The sequence below is a fragment of the Astatotilapia calliptera genome, chromosome 7, assembly GCF_964374335.1.
Source record: "Astatotilapia calliptera chromosome 7, fAstCal68.1, whole genome shotgun sequence".
In the NCBI taxonomy this organism is placed as follows: domain Eukaryota; kingdom Metazoa; phylum Chordata; class Actinopteri; order Cichliformes; family Cichlidae; genus Astatotilapia; species Astatotilapia calliptera.
In genome coordinates, this window is record NC_137428.1 from 11,560,424 (window position 1) to 11,582,952 (window position 22,529).

The following is a 22,529-nucleotide window of genomic DNA, read 5'->3' on the forward strand; positions in this document are numbered from 1 at the left end:
TAATATATAAATAACTCTTTATAGGCTACGACACTAAAGGTTTAAAGTGTGTAGATGGAAAAAAACAAAACAGTAAATCTTACAACTTTAAGAATGAAAAAAGTGACATTGTGGTACAAGTGGTAAAACACTGATGATTTTAGATATGTTGAGTATTTTACTGGGGAGGCACGTTCCCCCTGACGGTTTGGTAAAATCTCCAGGGCATTGTGTTGTAAACTTACAGTAGCTCCTGCCTCCTTATAAGGATAAAAACATCACAGCGAGGAGATCAGAGCACTCTCTGCTGTAGCTGTGACCATGAAGTTTGTACCTGCAGCTCGGTGTGACTCCCTACACACAGCTGTAGCTACAAACTTTACATACAGTAACTGAAAAGACTGTAAATATAGAATAAATACCATTCTTATCAATATTCTTTTTCCCCACAGCAAGCATCCCTTATTGGCTTTTGGTCTGCAACAGTCAAACCAAATTGTAAAAGAAAATAAAAACCGCAACCAATCAGAAACAGTTTGCTTACATCCCCCCTACATTGTGCTACACTCTAAAAACCTGCTTCCAGCATCAGATGTTGATGAGCAACAACATGTTCTGACAGCATGAAGAAAGGAAAACAACAGAAGTGTGGACAGTGGTCACTGTGTGAGTTACTCTAAGAGAAGACAAAAGGGTCTAGCAGCATCAGTGGTTGTGCTTGTCGCCTTCAGTGGATGGCGCCTCCTTCAGGAAGGGATTGAAGGAGGAGCGGACGGCACGGCCCCGGAGAGGCTGCTGCACACGGAAGTTGTTCACCATGCTCTTCTGCATATCCTCCTCGGCTGAGGTGAAAAGAAGGCTCCGGAAGACAGCCAACTATAGGGCAAGAGAGTCAGCGGTAGACAGCAGAGATTTATATCAAACTTCTTCAAAAGATAATATCTTTAGTTTCTGGGTAATTTCAATGAACTGGGAATCCTGAAGCTGAAATGTTGCTGTGCTGGTTTTTATTGGTGTGGGTGAAAATAAACACACCTTCACATAAACCTCAACTGTCATCGGAAACCACTACTGAAAGTTACCTTGAAAGAACAGTTGTTCCCAAAACACAACAGCACATATCCAAAGGTTGGTGTGCAACTCAACTTAAAGTTGCACCAGTGATTCGTGCCCACCATGGGGCAGCAATAACTCTCATACAGCCATTTTCCACTAGTACCTGCTCGGGTCAGCTTGACTTATCTTAGTTTTTAGGGTTTCCCATTAGGTGGTATGTACTTTTTTAGTACCTGCTCGGCTGGAATTCCAATCGATCTGAGATGATCTGAAAATGTGACATCAAGAGACTGCATGCCACCGATTGGCTAGTCAGTGGCATCATGAATCATTAGAGCATCTCACTCACAAAAATCAAAAACCTGGCAACGAGGGAAACAGCTACACAAAGAAGCACTACTTTGGCAGCAGGTATGCCATTGCCTCAACGTCCTCCACTGTTGTGGTGTTAGTGTTGCATACAAATGACAGGACGTTTGGCCACAATGTTGTTATAACAACCTCAGACTCTATTGTAATGCCAAACATCCCAAACTGAGCCATGTTGAGTTGGCTGAGTAGGTACTAGTGGAAAAGGGTTAATAGTAGTCATGGATAGCACGTTAGCAACCAGTTCTACACATTTGGAACAGTGTTTATCCTCAATTTTGATCCCCACCCACTCAAACATGTGTTAATACAGTGTTCATTTACATCTCTGCCCTTATTTGTCTGTATTTGGTCTTAGGATGGACCACATCCTAAGATGTTAAACCTTTTAACATCTTAGGATTTTAACAGAGGAAGGTTTAACAGAGGAAGAAGGATTGAAAAAAAGAAAACAGACACCACCAATCACACTGCACATGAAACGTCGACCCATTTTTAACATTCTTTACTTTTTTGTGTTGTGATTCTTAAAAACATCGTTCTTACCTGCTCATGGCTGACTTCTATGTGCTGTTTCATAATCATCCAGGTAACAGACTCTGTCAGAGGAGGCGTGGTCAGAGAGCCGTGGTACGTCCAGTAGTCATCTGTGTTGGTGGGCAACAGACAGCCGGGGTCGAACCGGTTAAACTCTACTACACTGTTCTGCAGAAGACCAAAGAAACAAATATTCAGTTAAAGCTTGTGGACTTTGCATGATTCACACTTCAAACTGATCCTTAGTTCTGCCTGAAACAAGCCGTTTTAGCTCCTCTCCCTGTGAGTCAACATTTTTCTGCGTACGTCTCAAGTTCACAGCTTCCACTCACAGCCGTGTTGATATTAGCATCCGCAAGTGTAACAGTACAAGTATATTACAGAAAATACACAACAGCAGACTGGATGCACTCTGTGGAAAATTGTAAAATATTTAAAATCATTAAATGTTGACTATAATATAAATATATTTAAAATTTGTTTGGTATGTGTTACACAACATCTGTTATTTAGCACACACTTCTTATTATATTGTTGAACCAACATTCATATCAGACCTTATTAGTGATAAGCTGTGAATTAGTAGTGATAAAAAACAAGGGGAAAATACAATCTGCAGTGAGTCACCTTCAAAAACTACAAGCAACAGTGTAAAGGAAATATAATCATATCTCAGGACAGGTCTATAATGACAGATCAACATGTTAAAATCAAGGGAAAAACTATATCACACCACCACCACCATTAGCAGCTTGAACTGTTAACACCACGCATTGTGGACCACGGATTCGTCTCATTATCACCAAATTCTGACTTGACAATCTGATGTGGGAGCAGAAATCATGATCTGTCAGGACAGTCTGTCGTCGTTTCAAGATGAAAACTGTCTAGGTGTGGTAAATGTGTGCCCAATATAGTCTTGCTTTCCTGTTCTAAGTTAATAGAGTACAGAGTGCTGATGCAACCGCCCGCTTTTGCACGCCACCCTCTACAGCTTTCCAACCACAGAACTGTAGTTTATTGAGTGTTTGTAATTTTCTGCTACACTCTCTGAACTAGACTGTTGTTCGTGGAAAAAAAGCAGACCAGAAAAAGCATCTCACCAATAATCAATAATTTCTGCACCAATAATCAATCCAAGGTTAAAAGCACTAAGCTCTTTTGCTTCCTCCCTGTTGTTTCTTGCCTGCATTCTTTTCATATAGCGAGCTGCCTACATATGCTACATTTATTAATGCACAGAGCTAGTGTAATTTACCTCATCTTCAGGTCCTTGGATGCAGTGAATACACAGCTACTGATTCAGTTTGACTTCAGTTCTTTTGACTACTTGGTGAAAAAAAAAAATGAAATTCTCTGTGTGAAAGAAAGCCTGAACCACTAGAGGGCACCACCTCCCTATAAACTGACAGGTACAGAATTGTTGGTCTGTGATGCTCTTTGTCAAAGGTAAATACACTTTCTCATTAAAGCAGAGAAAAAACACAGCAGGTATACACACATATGTGTGTGTGACTAACCTTGTGTCTGATTGCAGGCAGAGCGTCCACCAGTTTCTGCAGCCCCTCGTGTCTCTTTCCCACCTATGCAAAGATTAGACCATAATCTGGATTATCGTCACTCACAAATCAGCTGGACGGCTGTTACCATTCTCTCACATAAACACACTGCTGAACGCAAATCAAAAGTAACCCAAAACATATGATTTTGGTCATTGTTTAAGGACTTGAAAGACAGTGTGTGATGTACCTTCAGAAAAACTCCAATAACCGCCAGCCCGTTATCCTCCATCACTGCCTCCTCAAACAGACTGTACTTGTCAGAGTTCCAGTGGACCAAGTGGAGCTAAAGCGGCACACAAAGCAAAGACATGAGTTTGTCTGTATGTGACCCAAACTGTAACAGCTATAATCTTTGTTTTCCTGTTAAATCCTTCCTTCCTTCTTATATTTTTATTTGACTTAGTGTAAAAATTACATCTTTATTAATTGTATTAAAATATGACACAAAGATCCCATGAAGCTGTGACTCATAACTGCAACTTGATGCTCTGCGCGCGCACACGCACACAGTCACTGGAGTGGAGCTTCTTACATAAGTGTGCGTGAATGTAACGGAACAACATGAAAATAGATGTTCTATATACAGGACAAATGTACGAGTCTGTAAACTCAGATGCTGACAGACAAACACACACTTTGAGGTTTGAGTCCGAATTTGGCGATATAAAAAGAATTAGAGAAACACAGCTGGATGAAAGAACCACAGTTGTATGGCTTAAACAATGTAACCAGTTTTGCACAACGCTTAAACATTTGAAGAACAAACAATTCGAACAGGGTACATGAGTACATATAAAAGGACCACAAACTAAGGCAATATTTGCGCTGTTTCAACAGCACACTGTTGTTTTTTCCATTACTCCTCTCTGTTAACCTTAAGAACTAAAAACTGACTTATACTGAAGGATATTACATGTAAGATTACAAATAGTAAGCATAAAATACCTGCATGACTAATCTCAGTTTTAGCTATGGGCAGTTGGAATTGTTACAAATATGTTTTTTTTAAATACTTTTCCGTTAAATCTACGTTCTAGTTACATCGTAAGCACAAAACCCTCTGAAAACCTGCAATGTGGCCTACCCTAACCCAACACGCACTTCCCCTGGAAATACAACGACACGTCCTGCAGCTATCGTGACGGGCCTGTGCAGTACTGCCAATGTCTCTGATGCATTTGCAGATACGTTTTTCACAGTTTTTCAATCAAAAAAGAAAAAAAAATCATAATATTTATCACCTCAATGTAAGGACAAACAAATGTCAGGTAGTTGTGGGAACTATTAATGTCAGGAAACATATGAAACGGAAAAACCTGTGGGACAAATATGTTCATCACCAAAAGTTAAAAAATAAAGTAAACTGAGCAAACAAAGAATGAGGACCCAGGAGGGGAACAAAGTCCCAGGTTTAAATTTGTTTCCCCCATGGGAAGCACCACATAACAAAGAAACATGAGCACAAGATAACTGACAACATGTAAAAGTAGATTACGTCGTAGGCATGAATCTTCCAAAGTTTTATTGCAGAAGTTTAAATGAGCTGTTCCACTGTCCACCTTTTAACAAGTGTCAGAGGTACAGACCCACAGACGCTCAGACTAAGAGGACCACCGTGACGCTCAGGTGTGCAGACAACTGCTAACTCAGAGCATGACAACAGGAAAAAAAAAATTAAATTTAGACCCAAGAAAAACCTGCAAGGGTTTAGTTGAAAATCGTTATTTTACTCAGGAAAAAATGTCAGAGACTTCATCTTAGTCGCATCTTTTCTTATTGGCCACATGCCACTGCGAGGAGGCCTGTTTCTCTGTTTGTGTGTGTTGTATTAGCTATTAAACATGTGGGTTGAGCTTTAGTTATAACATTCTTGTGTACTACACTGAGAGGAATGCACTGAATGAGCAGCCTAACAACCTGAAAATAAACTGTACCTCTAATGAGCAACTCCACTTGTCTCTGAAAGGATACATTTACATTTAAACTGAGTGATTGCATTTTGTTTAAAGGAACATGAATTTTACAGGTTGGTGTCAATGTAAGAGCCTTAGGAGCATCCATTGTAGTTATAAAAAGTATTTTGCCGCTTACAAATAAACCTGGTCAGCTTTTTTTTCAGATTCTGTGAGAAATCTACATCATAACTTACGACTCCCCCATGCCGTCAGAGATGGAGGCTTTGGAACCAAGGACTGATAACAGGCAGGATAGTCCTTCTCCTCTTTAGGAACAAATTTTCCAGACCTTTAAAGACAGTTTATCACCTTTATTACGAGACATGTTCATTGAGTCATTGGTTTCAAAATGTCTTCCCTAACGCTTCGACAAGCGACCATCTCACTCCTATTGAAGCCAAATAAGGATCCATTAGAGTGTACATCATATCGTCCTATATCACTCTTAAATGTAGATTTTAAAATACTGTCAAAAACACTTGCTCTCAGGCTAGAGAAATATCTACCATTGTTAATTTCTCCAGATGAGACAGGTTTTGTGAAGGGTAGGCATGGTTTTTTCAACCTGCGCAGGTTTTTAAACATATTACACACCAAGTCAACTACAACCCCTGAAATTGCCTTATTACTCGATGCTGAGAAGGCATTTGACCGGGTGGAGTGGGATTATCTGTTTTATACTCTACATAAATTTGGATTTGGCCCTAATTTCATTTCATGGATTCAGTTACCTTACTCCTCACCTATGGCACGTGTTAGAACAAATTCGTTATTCTCTTATTTCCCACTTCTCCGTGGTACGAGACAAGGTTGTCCCTTATCCCCTCTTCTTTTTGCATTATCAATTGAACCACTGGCAATTAAACTGCGAGCTGACAGTTGCATTAAGGGCATCTTCAAAGGTGACAAGGAGCACAAAATATCCTTATATGCTGACGACCTCCTGCTGTATATGTCAGAGCCTTTATGCTCTCTTCCCCGTGCTCTTGCCATTTTTGAATGTTTTGGTAATATTTCAGGTTACAAGTTAAATCTGCATAAAAGTGAACTTCTCTGTGTCAACTCTATAGCCAGAAAGATTTCATTTTCAGATTTTCAATTTAACGTTAAATCAGGGTATGTGACCTATCTGGGGGTTAAGGTTACCCACAAAGATCTTTATGAAAGAAACTTTGTCCCGCTGCTTAAAAATACTGAGACAGATCTTCAGAGATGGAACAATTTACCACTGTCATTAACTGGCCGCATCAATTCTATCAAAATGAACATACTACCCAAGTTCCTTTATTTATTTCAATGTATCCCATGCTACTTACCCAATAAGTATTTTATAACACTGAATAAGCATATCTCTGCATTTATTTGGAATGGCAAAAGTCCACGAATTCGTAAAGATTTCATGCAGAGGACTAGGCCACTGGGTGGATTAGCCTTGCCAAACTTTCAGTCTTATTATTGGGCAGCAAATATTCGTAATATGCTGTACTGGATGAGTAATGTTACTACAGAGACTCCAGCTTGGCTCCAAATTGAGTCAATCAATTGTGGCAAAGTTTGCCTATCAGCTTTGTTGAGTTCAGCTCTCCCATTAGAACTATACACCTATAAACGTAACCCTTTGTTGTATGACTCGCTCAGAATCTGGGTGCAATGTAGGAAAAGGTTGGGGTTACACTTAATGTCAATTAAAGCACCTATCTGCTCAAATCATATGTTCCCACCCTCCATGATGGATTCTGCCTTTAAAACATGGGAAAGTAATGGCCTTAGAAATATCAAAGACCTTTTTGTAGATGGGATTTTTGCCTCATTCACGCAGCTCCTGAAGCAGTTTAATGTTCCTCGGCAAAATTTTTTCCGCTATTTACAAGTTCATCACTTTGTAAAGAGTCGATTTCCTTCATTTCCGGAACTACCTGAGGAAACTTCTTTGGATAAAATTATTAATATAAACGTTCATAAGAGAGGGGCGATTAAAGAAATCTATGCTATACTATTAGATCTTCAATCTCCTTCTCTCTTCATCCTTAAAGCACAGTGGGAGAAAGACCTTGGGATGACTATAACAGATGAGCTCTGGCAATCTTTTCTCCGGAGGGTACACTCTTCTTCGATATGTGCCAGGCATGGGCTCCTTCAATTTAAGGTCCTACACCGATTACATATCTCCAAGGAAAAGTTAGCCAAGTTCTATCCAGGAGCTGACCCTCTGTGTAACAGATGTAAAGCAGAAACAGGTTCGCTCCTTCATACCTTTTGGACATGCCCCAATCTTCATAACTATTGGGTGTCTATATTTAGCACTCTGTCAGAGATGTATAACGTTAAATATGATCCTTCTGCTCTAACGGCTATCTTTGGGGTGATACCTCAAGACATCACTTTGCCAAAATGCTATTTGAATTCTATTGCCTTTGCTTCACTTATCGCAAGGCGCCTTATACTTTTAAGCAAAGAACGAGCGGGAGAAGCGTTTCGATGGTCACCATTCGGCTAAAAGCAGTTTCACTAGCTGAAGAGATGAACATTGAACATTTCCTTTTTTTTTTTTTTTTTTAATTTCTTTTTTTTTTTCCATTTGATTCACCTTTTATTGTTTATTTTATTTTCACTTACTGAATACGGGACAGACTTGACTGGGGGAAAGAAGGGGAGAAAGAAAGAGGGAAAGAGAAACAGCTGAGAAGAGGGACGGGGGAGAAGGGCAAAAGACAAAAACCAACAGAACGGGCAGAGAAAAAAAAAAAGCATATATCAATCACCTGGATCACCTGCTGAGAAAGAAAAAAGAAAGCAAGCAGAAGAGAACAAGAGTAATAGAATAAACAACATCACAATGATATATGGGAATATGACAGTAAATACTAAATGTTAAACATTATTGTGCAGCACATAAGATCAACAGAACACAGTGTGCTTTGAGGTAGGAGCCAAAAAGGGTGTAGTTTGTGGGTGTGATCACCCGTGTGTACACCTGTGAGCATGGACGCGCTTGTTTTTTGTTTTTTTAAAAGGTTCCTTCATGTAATAATCTGCTAGAGGGTGTGGGGGGGCCACAGCCCCGTCCTCCAGGGCATGAAGCAGGTGTGGAGGAGATCAAAACTCCAGACATCCAGAGGCCCCCAGAACACAAGAGACCAAGGAAGACCAACAGAGGGGCAGCTGCGCCACTGTCCCGGAAAGAGCTGAGGAGAGTCCCAGATGAGGGCTCACTCAGCAGCCGCGGAGCAGAAGCCAGGGGGAGTTGCAGTGACGCGCCCGTGAGCTCCGCCGGCAGCCAGCTGCGCCTGAGTGACCGAACCCCAGGCCGAGAGGCCGGGGGCACCCCACCTCCGAAGTGGCCCGAGCGAGCCCCAGGCTCCAGGCCCCGATAAGCGGCCGCCAAGGAGTGAGCCGGTGTGTACCTGGACGCCCATCCCCGGACACAAAGAACCACCAACGCACCGATGTCTGAGGGGGTCTGCCACCGGCAGGGGAAGTGGTGGTAGGGGGAGATAGGCCTCCAAACCTTGGAGGGCCTGAGATGTCCCCAGAGAGGTGGCGCCTGACACCCAACCTGACATATAGACACAGACATACAGGCACACATAGATACAAACATCCATTCCCACCCTCATGCTCTCATATGCACTTACTCCACACTCAACCAACGTGGAGACAGACATAAAGAGACGTTGTACACACGATCACACTCCCCAAGCGTACTCTACAAACCGGGTCTAGGTGCCCCCGCCCCTGGAGGGGGGAACTGCACCCAGACCCAGGTGGTGTTACCCTTTTCCCTGCGGTGGGGGGAGGCAGACCGCCCCGACTCCGCAGCAGCAGGAAGGCTCCACACTCCAGACCGCAGTCGGACGGCCAACTCCTCCTCCTAGTCCTAGCCCCCCTGCTCCAGCAGGTCGCAGAGAACGGGGGTGAGAGAAGACTCCAAACCTCCCTCCACCCGCTCATTGTAATGTTGATGCATGTGTGTTCTAAGGTGCATTTAAAACCCAGGAGGGCATGGAGCTACCTGCCAGAGAGCAGCAGGTAAGCGCATGGTCCCTCCTGCTAGCCCTCAATGTCTACGTGTATTTAAAATTGAGAGGTGGGCAACGATGCCAGGGGTGGGGTGTACACCCTGATGGTACTTTGGATTCCGTGTATCGTGCCCACCCCCAAGATCCTATATGTATGTGTAATGAGAGTGTGAGTAATGTGAATGTCTAAGTTGTGGGATAAAATTGAGGCAGAGGCAGCCAGAAGGGGACAGGGGGGGGTAGCCTCCTTTGCACCCTGGTGACATACCCCTACTCCAAGGCCCTGCATGTGTGGGTGGTTGTGGTGGAGCGGGAAGAGGGAGGCAGCTGGAGATGGGGAGGGAAGGAAGGGAGGGGCAAGTGACCCCTCCCTGGGGCCAGCTCCCCCGCTGACCCCAGTAGGCACCCCCATACTCCGCGACCCGCCAGGGAAAGGGGGCCCAGGCCCATCCAGACCGGGGCCCAGTGCAGCAGCGCCGCCCGGCCCCACAGAGCCCGGGACAGTCCACCCAACCCCACCACAGAGAAAACTGCACCCACCCCACCATCCACTCATCTTCCAGACTACATAAGACAATAAACACCCAGGCTGAGATCTTCCTCCACCTCTCCTGTATCTCCCCCTCCTGCAGAGGGAGCTCCTGAGGAGAGGAAAGCTCCTGCAAGATGTGACAATCTCCCCCACCAGTTGAAGAGCCCCCCAGGTGGCTCGACGCACCGGCGGCACCCTGCTCCAGGGCTGGGCCCCCATGCACCCACCCGCCCACAACCCCGGCAACACACCAACCAGGACCCAAGCCCCCGAGGCCCGGTCCGGGTCCCAGCCCAGAGACGGAGCGTCCCCAGAACCTCACGCCCATCCCGGACCCACCCAGGGCCAGCCAGGCTACCAGGTCAGTAACCCACGTCTGTCAGCACAGACCCTCCCCTAGCCCCGCTGCACGCAGCCACGAGGAAACAGTCACCGGAGAGCCAACAGAGCCCCTAACATGACCACTACCCCGGGTTGAGCCCCCCAAGGAAGATGCCTCCGGGGAACCCCCCGACGCCCTAAGCCTGTCCCTACCCCCACACCAATCACAACAGTGAAGGCGGGACCAAACTATGACCCCCCACCCCCACTAGGTGATGGAGCTGATCAAAGGAGCCCAGAGCAATTGATCTGATGTGGTGGCAGAGGCTGTATCAAGACTAATGTAATCTAATAGATAATTTCTATATTGGTTAGAATTAAGATTATTTTTATTTTTCCAGTTCATGAGGACTGTTTTCTTGGCTATGCATAGGGCAGTGAAAACCATATGGGCTATATTCTTTTCTGAAGTGACATTATCTAAGCTGCCCAACAAACACACTAAGGGGGAAGTTGGAATGTTACATTTCAGACACTTCGATAAGTCTTCACATATCTCGCGCCAAAACTTCTGAACTGGTGGACAGAACCAAAGAGCGTGGATATAATTGTCCGGTGAATTGGTTTGGCAGTGTGAGCAGTTGTTGGTAGACGTAAAGCCCATCTTGAACATCCGATGACCTGTATAGTGCACTCTATGTAATATTTTGTATTGAATTAATTGAAGACTGGGATTTCTAATTAGATGAAAGGTTTTTAAGCAAATCTGAGACCAGAAGTTTAGGTCTAAGTTAACTGATAAATCCGCTTCCCATTTTGCAATAGGAAGTGATATTGATTCATCTGTTTTAGAAAGCATTCTGTATATTTTGGATAGTAATTTGGGGGGTTTAAGAGTAAGAAATTGAACCACACTTGGTGGTGTTTGTAGTTCAACTTGACCTGGTTTAAATTTCTTTTTTACTATGGATTTAATTTGTTGATATTCTAAAAATCTTTTCTTGTTGATCCCATATTGTGTAACTAGTCCGTCAAATGAAATAAATTCTGTTCCTTCTAGTATATGTTCTAAATATTTGATTCCTTTATCACTCCAATCTGAAAAGTTTATCATATTATTGTTTTGTAATATGTCAGGGTTGTTCCAGATAGGTGTACGTTTGCATGGGATTAATGAAGACACCGTCAATTTTAGAAACTCCCACCATGCTGTCAGAGAAGAGCTGATGTTGATGCTTTTAAAGCATTCATGTAGTTGGATGTTTGAGCTGATAAATGGTAGGTCTGAGATCTCTAGATTATTGCAGAGTGCTTGTTCTACATCTAGCCAACATCTAGCCTACATCAGCCTCTAAGAGGGTATGTTTTAGCCATCCTGAGATAAACTGAAGCCTGTTGGCTAAGAAGTAGTGCTGAAAGTTAGGCAGTTCTAGTCCTCCTTTATCCTTGGTCTTTTGTAGTGTTTTTAAGCTTATACGTGGGGGTTTATTTTTCCAAAGGAATTTGGACATACATGAATCTAGAGATCTGAACCAATCTTGTGGCGGTTTAGTTGGGATCATTGAGAATAAATAATTTATTTTTGGTAAGACCATCATTTTTATAGCGGCAACCCTTCCCATGAGTGATATGGGTAGACATTTCCATCTAGCCAGATCATCTTCTACCTTCTTTAAAAGTGGGATATGGTTTAATTTAGTTAGATCTGCAAGCTTGGGAGAAACATTAATACCTAAACATTGAACATTTCCAAGGAGGTCCGTCTTGGTGCTTTCGTTTTATGAAACGGTGCCATTTTTCCATCCGGACCAGGACTACGGTAGCGCAGCAACTTCCAGCGGATTATAAGGAAAAGCTGGCCATCTTCCGCTCCTACTGCAGCAAATGCATCACCGACAAAAACATCCAGCCCAGCCACATCACTAACATGGACGAGGTCCCGCTCACTTTTGACATCCCGGTGAGTCACACTGTGGAGAAGAAGGGGACCAGCACGGTAGCGATACGCACAACGGGGTATGAAAAGTCTTCTTTTGCTGTTGTGCTTGGCTGCCATGCTAATGGACAGAAACTGCCGCCTATGGTGATTTTTAAGCGAAAGACTTTGCCTAAAGAGAAGTTTCCAGCAGGAATCATCATTAAGGCAAATGAAAAGGGCTGGATGGATGAGGAAATGATGAAAGACTGGCTGAGGGAGGTGTATGTAAGGAGACCAGGTGGTTTTTTCCACGCATCACCATCGCTCTTAATCTGTGACTCTATGCGTGCCCATCTCACAGCCGATGTGAAAAAACTAGTGAAACAAATGAACTGTGAGCTTGCTGTCATTCCGGGAGGCCTGACAAAGGAGCTCCAACCGCTGGACATCGGTGTGAACTGCCCGTTCAAAGTAAGGCTGCGAGCGGCCTGGGAGCGATGGATGACCGATGTAGACCACAGTTTCACCAAGAGTGGAAGGCAGCGAGTTACGACACAATTTGCCAATGGATTGTAGATGCTTGGGCTAACATGTCTGCTGGCACTGTTGTTCGAGCTTTCGCAAAAGCTGGCATCATTTCCAAGGAGCCGCACGGCACGGAAAGTGACTCTGACAGTGAAGAAAGTGAACCTGGCATGTTTGATGGAGATTTAGCGCAGCTGTTCAATTCAGACACAGAGGATGAGGACTTCGATGGGTTTGATTGATGATAAAAATGTGAGTACCAAACTTTGTTTTGCTCCTGCTTTATTTTTAAATATGCATACTTGTATGCTTGTGTGTTGTTGATGATGACGATTACTGGTAATAGAAATGTGAGTAAGGTACCGAACTCAGGTTTGCTCCCGCTTTATTTTTAAATACGCATACGGTACTTGTATGCGCCCTATAATCCAGTGCGCCTTATGTGTGTGTTAAATACAGTAATGGCACACATAACTGAGACTGCGCCTTTTAGTACAGTGCGTCTTATGGTCGTGAAAATACGGTAGTCTTTTTTAATCAACAAAACTGTTTTTTTTTTAAATATCTTGCTGCATTTTCTATAAGTTCATACTCAAGTTTAAAACAACAACTACACTAAAGCTATTCTGTTATACCTATATGCAAAAAAAAATATTTCATAGTTCCGAAATACTGATCAATCTAATAAACTTAAACCTACACCATCCTCCCTATTCTGGTATTTTAAAGAGTACTTAGCGTAAATATTAAGCAACCTAACTAATAGGGTTCCAACTCCCAGCAACAACAAAAATAAATAAATAAAAAATAGGGAACCACCCCCCACCCTCCACCTCATGATGCTTAATCGACGTAATCAACCTTAATTTGATGCAGTGTGAAAGAAAATGCACAGAAATCAATTATTTTTCAAGAAATATTAAATAGATTCAACATCTTTCTTCAACAAAATTGCAGACTGCACAGATGGTACCTTCCCAAAGGAAAAAGTACTATAGCTTACTAGGGTATATATATATTAGACTTAATAGTCACTATATACAGTAATTGACTTCTATTCATTTTACATCAAATTAAAACTTTGGGTGTCAGACAATTATTTATTAAAAGCTAGACATTTTAAATGAGAATAAGAAAGAAAAGTATGACTTTGTGTCCCCCTTTTCCCTGTTAATGCCCTATCGCCCCCCCTGGCTAAACTTTGATCCGCCCCTGCACAGTTACCAGCTGTCAGCTACGTAGAAAAGGATCCTCGAGTAGAAAGTAATATTAAATACATTCTAACAACAGCTTATCAAGCTTAAACGTGCTGCTGTTGTTCAGCCGCTGGTTTCCTCTTTCTGGTGCAAAGTGGGCCAAAAACAAAGAAGAGAGATGGAGTCCCGACAGAAAAGCCGATCAGCTGATCATTAAGCAGTTTCATGATTGAAGTAGCAGCAAGAGGAGGCAGTCGCTTGTTAAGCTTAACACAGGAATGCTTTACAAACATTCAGAGATGGACTTACACACTTGCTTTACTTCTCTCGGGGATAACTTTGTCGGAGATGAAATGCCGGGTTGCTAGCGAAGCTCCACATGCTATCCAGACCACCGACAGGTCCCGCATGCCACAGCCGCTCTATCACGTGATGCATACTGCTCCGACGTGCTAACGTTCTGAGGTGAGTTACAGCGTGTTGCAAGTTTTGTGAGGTGCTTTCGTGATATTTAATGGATCGGATTACATTTTTTATTTTTCTCCAATATCCGATCCAGTAATTTAGGTCAGTATCGGACCGATACCGATACGTAATATCGGATCGGTCCATCTCTATGTTCTATATTGAATAAAGTAGGGGTTTATAAGATTTTAAAATCCCTCTATTCTGTTTTTAGTTACATTTTAAACAGCGTTACAACCTTTTTGGAGTTGGGGTTGTAATATTACTTGAGTTGAGTTCAGGCAAGCATCAATACAATAGTGGGTTCAGTGAGGGGTTATGTAAAGATCCAGTGATGCAGAAAGTAATTGCAAATGACTGACAGCGAATTACCCCCCCTCCCCCTCCCCTCTCTCTCAATTACCTGCTTCTTAAGTAATACCTATGTGAGTTTCCATTCAGCGGCTCGTTAAACAATAGCATACAGTGTGCAGTGCTTCTGCACTTAGCATGCTACATTAATCCAGCTGCTGCAAGGTCAGGGCTTTTTAAGCGCCAACAGAGTGTGTGCATAGGGGAACACTGCTGTTACAGGTATGAACACGCTCATGTACTTGGTGGTGTTTTGATCTCAGGTGATGCTAATATTGTGGCTTTTGTTAAAAAAATAAAATCTTGTAAATCCAAAATCTGTAAAAAATACAACAACAACAACAACAAAACAAACAAAAAACAATCTTATTAAAAAGCATCTAACATCTGAATTTACTGCACTGATGCTGAAGTCCATTCAGTCAGTCACTAATAGATGTGCAACAGACTTTTAATAAGAGAGAACTAAAACAATGCCTTTCAGGCTGAAGTTTTAATGGTAAAGAAGTGGAATAATCTCCACTGGCTCAGTCTCTTCCCCGATGTCAACCAGACGGAGCTGAACATCACTAAAAGCAGAAAGACCCACAAACAACCACTAAAAGCAGCCACAGTGAAGGTTAGCAAAACACCACTAAGGAGGAAAGCCAGTCTTTGGTGACGTCCATGAAAAATAAGCACTTCTGTTATTGTTGTGCGAGTTTATCCTATTAAAATTAAAACCCAGAAAATAAGGAACTGTGCATAAAATAGCTGCATTTTGACATATTATTATTATTGCATATAAATATTAATGTTCAACTTCTTAAATTAAAACCTTAAGAGTTTCCAGGTGAGCCTGTCTTAGTTGTGTAACTGCAACTTGTATATGGTCAGCATAAATTACAAATCCCACAACACATAATCTTGTGCATACTTTCCAAGTAATATATAAATGTTACGAGCTCTTACATTGACCAGCGACATAATCAAACAACATTAGTGAAAATTAGTGCACATCAGAAGGGGACTTGGATAAATTCATGGTAAAAATGATGGCTGTGAACATTTACGTGACCCCATGTTTTCCATGTGTTTGTGTTGGTGTATGGAGGTGGCAGCACTGCTGTACCTCAGCGGGGAACAGCTTCTTGTCCACGGTGTGCTCTGAGCCCCAGGCGTTGGTCTCACCCCAGTGGAAGTGGAACTGGCAAAGCCTAAATTTGTCTTCCATGGGGCCCCCTTGTAGCGCTGCAACCATAAAGTTCAAGGACATGAAAAATCAGTGCATCAAACATGGATTCGTCCAGAGGAAATAGCTTATGTTTCAAGGAATTTTTAATTACTTGTTTCCTCCTTCAAAGGGTGGAAATTATCAGACAAAGACTGACTGTTCAGAAACAGGTTGTTCAGGGAGTAATACTGACATCAAACATCCAGGAAACATTAAAATGAGAACGAGGCTATGAAAGAATAATGTTTTATTGTCCTCACAGTATCTGTACACTGACAAGGCCTCTCGTTCTCCAAATACAGCAGCATAAAGGTTTCTGTTGTCAAAAAAATAAAGGCTAAAGTTCTTCACAAAGTGAAGTTTATAAACCTGTTATTGTTCTCGCAGACTAAGCTTTAAAGCTTTTAATACAAAGACTGGCAGCATGTGACACCCTATAAAGTGTATTGTTGTAATCTCACCAAAACATGATTTATATTTAGAATCTTAATGGGTAGTAAAGTTAGTGTTTTGGCACACCCCAGTAATTATACCAAAATGACACTTTAAGGACAGGGTACGTTGCACTTTTAAGGGTCAGCACAAACATACAAGTCACATGACAGCCCACATGGCACCTTTAAGAGCAGTATTGCTTACTGGATTTTCCTACATATTGAGTGCTCTTTAAGGGGGAGTGCAGGAAAAGATAATCCCCTTGTGTAGACCAAAACATACATTCCTACAGCTGAGATTTCCCTTAAATTCTTCCCGATTTAAATGGAAGCTACAGACCTGCTGCCATCTGAGCAGGCAACAAAGAGGAACTTACATGGTACAAACTGTAATCTTACTTTCTAGGTTTCTAGGGAGTAATTACCTGAATAACTTAATGTGTACTGTTTGGAGTATTTTAACTAAATATATACATGCAGATTACAAAAGAGTACTTACTGGACTTGTCTGTAGTGTCATCGTACTCGACCAGAAACGAGTAACCGTTGTTCCAGATTTGTTGGCAAGTATGCGGGTCGTATTTGGTAACCAGAGGCTTCAGCTTTGAATCAAAGATGCTCTTGCGTACGACAATATCAATTGGCGACTGACGATCCCCTCCTGGTACCACGAGGGGTCCCTGCCACATGGGATGCACTGAAGGAGATGAGAAGGAGGAAGAGGAAAATGTAAAAAAAACAAAACACAAGTTAGTGATATTGAAGATTATCGTTTTCCAGTCAGAGTTAAAAATTCTTGACAAAGGGAACAGCAGAAAAGATTACCCAAAAAAACCCTTAAACCTACTTTTCATGTTGCACTCCGCTGCTTCCTGCATTTTTGTAAAATCCATTATTTAAAAAATAATAATAATTAAAAATGCTTCATAAAAAGAAGATTCAAATGGTGACAGTATTAGAAAGACAGGTACAATCCTTCTTCCCCGAGCTCTTAAAAGGAACTGACTGAAAAGTCAGCAAGTAAGCAATCTCACTTCCTTTTAGTCCGCTTACTTTTTTTTCCCTAAAGGAAATTACTAAATAAGAGAGAAGTGGGCCGGCTGTACAGAAAGTGACACGCGGAATGTCTTGGCACGCCCTCAGCTCGCCTCCACAGCAGGAGAACCTGACCAGGACCTCTGGCCAGTCAAACTGCACGCTCAGTCCAACATCTGTCAACAGACCTGACTTCTAATTACTCAAAGCTCTGCTTATTCTCTCTGCCTCCCTATTTAGGTGTTGTGCCTCTGCTATTGAAATACATCCAAAACTATTTTAAAAAGTCTTTTCCTTAGAAAAAGAAAAGGACACACACAGTTTAAAAGACTATTTCACTCATTTATCTGAACCTAGATCAACAAGAAAAAGAACATGCGCAGTTCATAGGGCACAAAGGCAGTTCAGTCTTTTATTTTCCTTATCATTCATTCTCTCCAGAGCATAAGGTTTCCACTGAGAGCCAAGCTCAACAGGTCCGACTGGGACATGACCTTCATCTTCATGGGATTTCAGTGGCTCCTCCTAGGAGAGTCGGCTGCCTGTCTCAGTTATTGCATGAACAATAACTGCTTCCAAAGCCATGCATGCTCTTGCACTGCAATTATCAACTGTGGAGTTTATATGGCCTTGAATCCATAAAAGGGACTCACTTCAGGAGCATATCACAAATCATTTATCCTAATTTAAATCAGGGTGGAGGTACCGAGCAATTGCTCGAGTTTTCCTGGCACAGGACAAGATGTTTATATCTTGCCTTGCAGACATCAGCGAATCTGCCAAGCTCGCATTTCATTTCCCATAGACGCATCATAATAAAAGCTTCACAAATGCAGGGGAAAAAAAGTCATACCATCCAATGTGCAAGACTGGTAACTGTGATATGATAGTGTCGCTACACATCCTGGACACAGGGACCTGAATCTTTTCAAAGACTTTCACAACAGTCTTGAGTAACCAGCCTAATAACATGTTCTGAGCCAATTAGTGTATTGCACCTCACTGGGGGACCATCACAGCTGAGCTCCAGTCACTCCTGCTACCAAACAGAAGAGTGTGCTTGGAGTCATTCTTCTTAATTAGCAAACAATCTCTGATATAAGCGAGCTCGTAAAAATAATAATCTGAAAGTTTTTAACAGGTTCTGGCAAATTAAACTTACAAATAAGGAATTAAAAAAGAATTAGAAACGAATGATCTGAGTAATATATTACATAAATGTCAAATAAAATGGACTCCTCGCCGACTAAATGATTACTATGTATAATGGTTCTGAAAGAAGGAATGGTTTCAGCAAAAACAGTAACAAAATACTGTTTTCTCTGTATACTCCAAAGACCTCAGTAACTCCAAACCTCTGCAGAGAAAAACTTTGTGCCCTGAGCTGAGGCTTGCAGGTAGAATCTCTTTATGTTCAGGCTTGAGGTCTGGACTGAGTAAACCATCTGAACCCACTGAGGTGAAAATTTTACCCAACAGGCACTACTGAGGGAACAGAGTGCACCATTGTTCTGAAGCTGGCAAGATATCAGTATGCCTCCCTGCTACTTTTGTTAAGAGTGTACGAAGAGCGAATGTGTCTTTACACAGATATCAAACTGAAGACCAAGCAACTAGCAAAAAAGAAGAAAAAAAATCCCACTGACGAGTTCAAAACAACCCAGTCTTTTGGTAATGCTTTGTACAGACACAGACGGACACAACAAGCTGGTAAAAGTTAAATATAAACTCTAGTTTATTACAATGGTTGAACATAAAAGCTTTGCTGGAATGGACAGTTTTTCTACTCCCAAACAGCCAACTACTCATTTAAGTCTGACCAACAACATTATTTTTCTTCCAATAAGAAAGCTGAGAGGAGCTGAGACTGATTTATTTTTATTTTAGGAACAAAAGACTCCACTTCAAGAGATTCGGCAAATAACCACAGCTTTCCACAAAAAAAATCCACACAGAAAATTGTGTAAAACAAACAATAAGTAAGAGTGTAGCACACCTGGCACATTTTTTAATATACATCCTTGAGCTTCAGCTGGACGTCAGTCAAAATTATAGTAAAAACTTTACCTTTTAATAGGTTTTTCCCTTTGACTATTTTTAAAGCTACTAGTAGAACTTGTTATCACTTTTTATTACTTCACCAGTTTTTTTTATTTTGCCTTTTTACTAAGTGGAACATAATGGCCTTGCCATGTTGGTCCATTTGATTGACCTTTATTATTATTATTATTATTATTATTATGCATTTATTTTATTTTCAGTTGTTACAGATGGGACAGACATGACTGGGAGAATGAAGGAAGGAAGGAAGGAAGGAAGGAAGGAAGGAAGGAAGGAAGGAAGGAGGGAGGGAAAAAAGACAGAGGGGAAGAGGGACAGTGAGAAAGGGCACTTAAAAAAACCTGTTGAGAGAAGAAAAAACAGAAGAGAAAACAAGCAAAGGGGAGAGCAACATAATAAACACAACACCATCGCAATAATCTAGCTAACAGTAAATAACAGCAGCCAACTGCGCCAGAGTGGACAGAAACCCAGGTCCAGGGGCCAGAGGCCTGAGGGCCCCCCACCCCCCTGAACTGGCCCAACCAAGCCACGGGCACCAACCCCTGTCATCTATCTTAATTGCCCCTTGGGGATAAATAAAGTTGTTTTGACTTGACAAGCAGCCACTGGGTAACCCGAGCGCCCAGCCCTGGATACCAAGAACCACCAATGCACCGACATCTGAGGGCATCAGCCACTGGCAGGGAGTGTGGTGAGGGGAGATAGGCCTCCATACCTTGGAGGGCCTCAGGATGGCCCAGCTTTAAAGTAGGTATGTCTATTAATCTGAAATTATTCATATTCCTGTCAGATTTTGATCGATGTTTTTAAAGAAATTTTTGAGATGTCAAATTTAATTTTGCACAGTCAAATAAGAAAAGGTGGCATACAGCTATGAGAAGTACATTCACGTGAATTTGATAGATTTAATACTTTTAAGTATTTTGACAAATTTAAAAATAAAGCATGTTCATGTCCATACTGATTCATAGCCTCTCTTAGTAAATGCCCAGAAAACCTTTTATTTGTGACTATAGCACAGGTCACCTACTAACTATAAAAAGTAAGACAGCTGAAATAAATAACAAACAGGAGAAATATATACAAAACAGAAAATAGAGTGGAGACTGCGAGTCAGGCCAACATCAGAAATTACAATAAATAATTCTAAATATTGTAGAAAGCCTACCCAGAAGAGTTTAAGCTGCTATAGCTTCCAAAGGTGGGCTGACATCATATTAAACCTTATGAATTAATAATGAGATGTCATTCAAGTTTATATGCATGTTAAGGCAATCGAGCAATTACTTTCGCCAATATACTGCATTTTTCAATGTTGACTCTTGTACTTGGCTGGAGACAGCAAACAAGGCAATACTGACATTACCAGGGCGTGTTAGTGAAATTATTAAAACTGCTCAGACAAGCTTGAGTGGTTCAGAAAGTCTGTGGTCTCATGAAAATAAAAGGTGGTGACTCATTAGTTGTGAAACATGCGAATGTTTCATGTCACACATCTGCCAGGAGCACAAGTACATACTGTAATGTAACACGTGACAATTTTTTTAATTTTTATGTGCTCTCAATAAGGATATGCACAGTGGAAACGGCGATTAAGGCGAAATTTCTTTAGTATGACATAAAGTGCATACAAGTAGAAGGTATATAGGTCAAAGGGCGTCAAAGGGCCCCGGTGTGGGGCACACCGATCAGCGGTTATCAATAGGTGTTTGGAAAACCTGGAGTCTAACACTGCCGAGTCACCAGAGAGGCGACTGATCGAAATCCAGGGATGATCAAAGTCCAGCTCCAGGTTTGCACAGCTCCCCGCGCTGCTGTGGCATGAAAACAAAAGTGACCAACAAACGATGCTGTGTGTCAGCCGCAATGAATGAAACAAGCCGACCACTGCCGAGCTGACACACACACACACACACACACACACACACACACACACACACACACACACACACACACACACACACACACACACACACACACACACACACACACACACACACACACACACACACACACAGTGAGGGCTGCAGAGATAATCTGTGTGACAATGACCAGCTGACCGCCGGCTGGCAGGCAGGATGCCCAGCTAACGTTACCACACATGCCTTATAAATAAAAGTACTCACTCTGAGACAGCACATATTTGCTTGAGCACGCAGTCAGGTTACATCCTCTGACAGGCGTTATCCGGTGACTCCTGGCTTGTCTGGCGAGCTGTCGGTGAATCTGTGAAGCCAGAGGTCTAACCAGAGCCGAGAAAGTCATAATTTTAACCGAGTTACCTGCTTCCCTGCAAACGAGTCGAGTCGTTAGCTTTTACACTCTCCTAAAGTTAGCTAGCCTGCCGAAAACAATATATCGGCTGGCTTCCCTCCTCCTCCCGTGCCCTCCTACCGTTTTTCTGAAGTCGGGGGAAACAACACACATTCAAATTGTGACCGCAGAAAGCAAACAAGACTCTACTAGGCTTTACAGTGAAGCAATAGCACCAGAACAACACGGTTAAACACACTTGTTCTCGGCGCACACCTTCGATAACCGATAACAGGGTTGTCGTTTGCGCTAGAGAGGTCGGCTGGGGAGGGGTGTAGAGCGGACCAATCAGCGACGTCCTTCGATGGGCGTTAACGTGCACGATGACGTCGAGAGGAAGTACAGCCCCCTTTGAGTAAATAACATTACGTGAGGAAATTTTTCTGGGATAAAATTACTTATATCTTTGAGCTTCCCTTTGAAAATTTATTGTTTTGGTTTCTTAAGATTCTGGAAAAGTGTAATTTTTTTCAGCCTCCGAGTTTTATATCCACAAAACAATTCAATATAATTCACTTTCTTTCTTACTGCTATTATCGTTTCAGTACGAAAAACCTTCATCGGGTAGTTGTTTGATGAAGTTTTATATTATAATATTTATATTTATATAAATGTAAAACTATACTAAACTACACATCAAGTCTATATTAACAAGAACAATCAACAAAGAAGCTCTTTGAATTTT

General features: G+C 42.0%; 1 protein-coding gene across 5 annotated transcripts; it reads right to left on the reverse strand.

Annotated features, from left to right (window-relative positions):
• On the reverse strand, window positions 1–22,079 carry ca5a (carbonic anhydrase Va). 5 transcript variants are annotated; one of them, XM_026172943.2, is made up of 8 exons: window positions 22,061–22,079; window positions 21,658–21,773; window positions 16,932–17,129; window positions 15,897–16,015; window positions 3,691–3,786; window positions 3,462–3,524; window positions 1,951–2,109; window positions 1–855 (listed from the first exon to the last, which is right to left on the reverse strand). In XM_026172943.2, coding segments are annotated over exons 2-8 (807 nt in total). In that variant the 5' UTR covers window positions 21,659–21,773; window positions 22,061–22,079; the 3' UTR covers window positions 1–684. The 5 variants fall into 5 exon arrangements, with proteins under 5 accessions (XP_026028728.1, XP_026028727.1, XP_026028729.1 ...); XM_026172942.2 differs by having other exon boundaries at window positions 21,658–21,821; window positions 21,926–22,061; XM_026172944.2 differs by lacking the exon at window positions 22,061–22,079 and adding an exon at window positions 21,926–22,046.
• Between the last annotated feature and the right edge of the window lie 450 nt (window positions 22,080–22,529).

Bases quoted from the DNA above. Each gene is read 5' to 3' on its own strand.
- ca5a (XM_026172942.2), bottom strand. From the start codon at position 21,796: ATGACTTTCTCGGCTCTGGTTAGACCTCTGGCTTCACAGATTCACCGA. The intron at 16,016-16,931 runs GTAAGTACTCTT...TTATGGTTGCAG, and splicing joins TGACACTACAGACAAGTCCA to CGCTACAAGGGGGCCCCATG. The intron at 3,787-15,896 runs GTACAGCAGTGC...GTGCCGCTTTAG, and splicing joins AGAAGCTGTTCCCCGCTGAG to CTCCACTTGGTCCACTGGAA.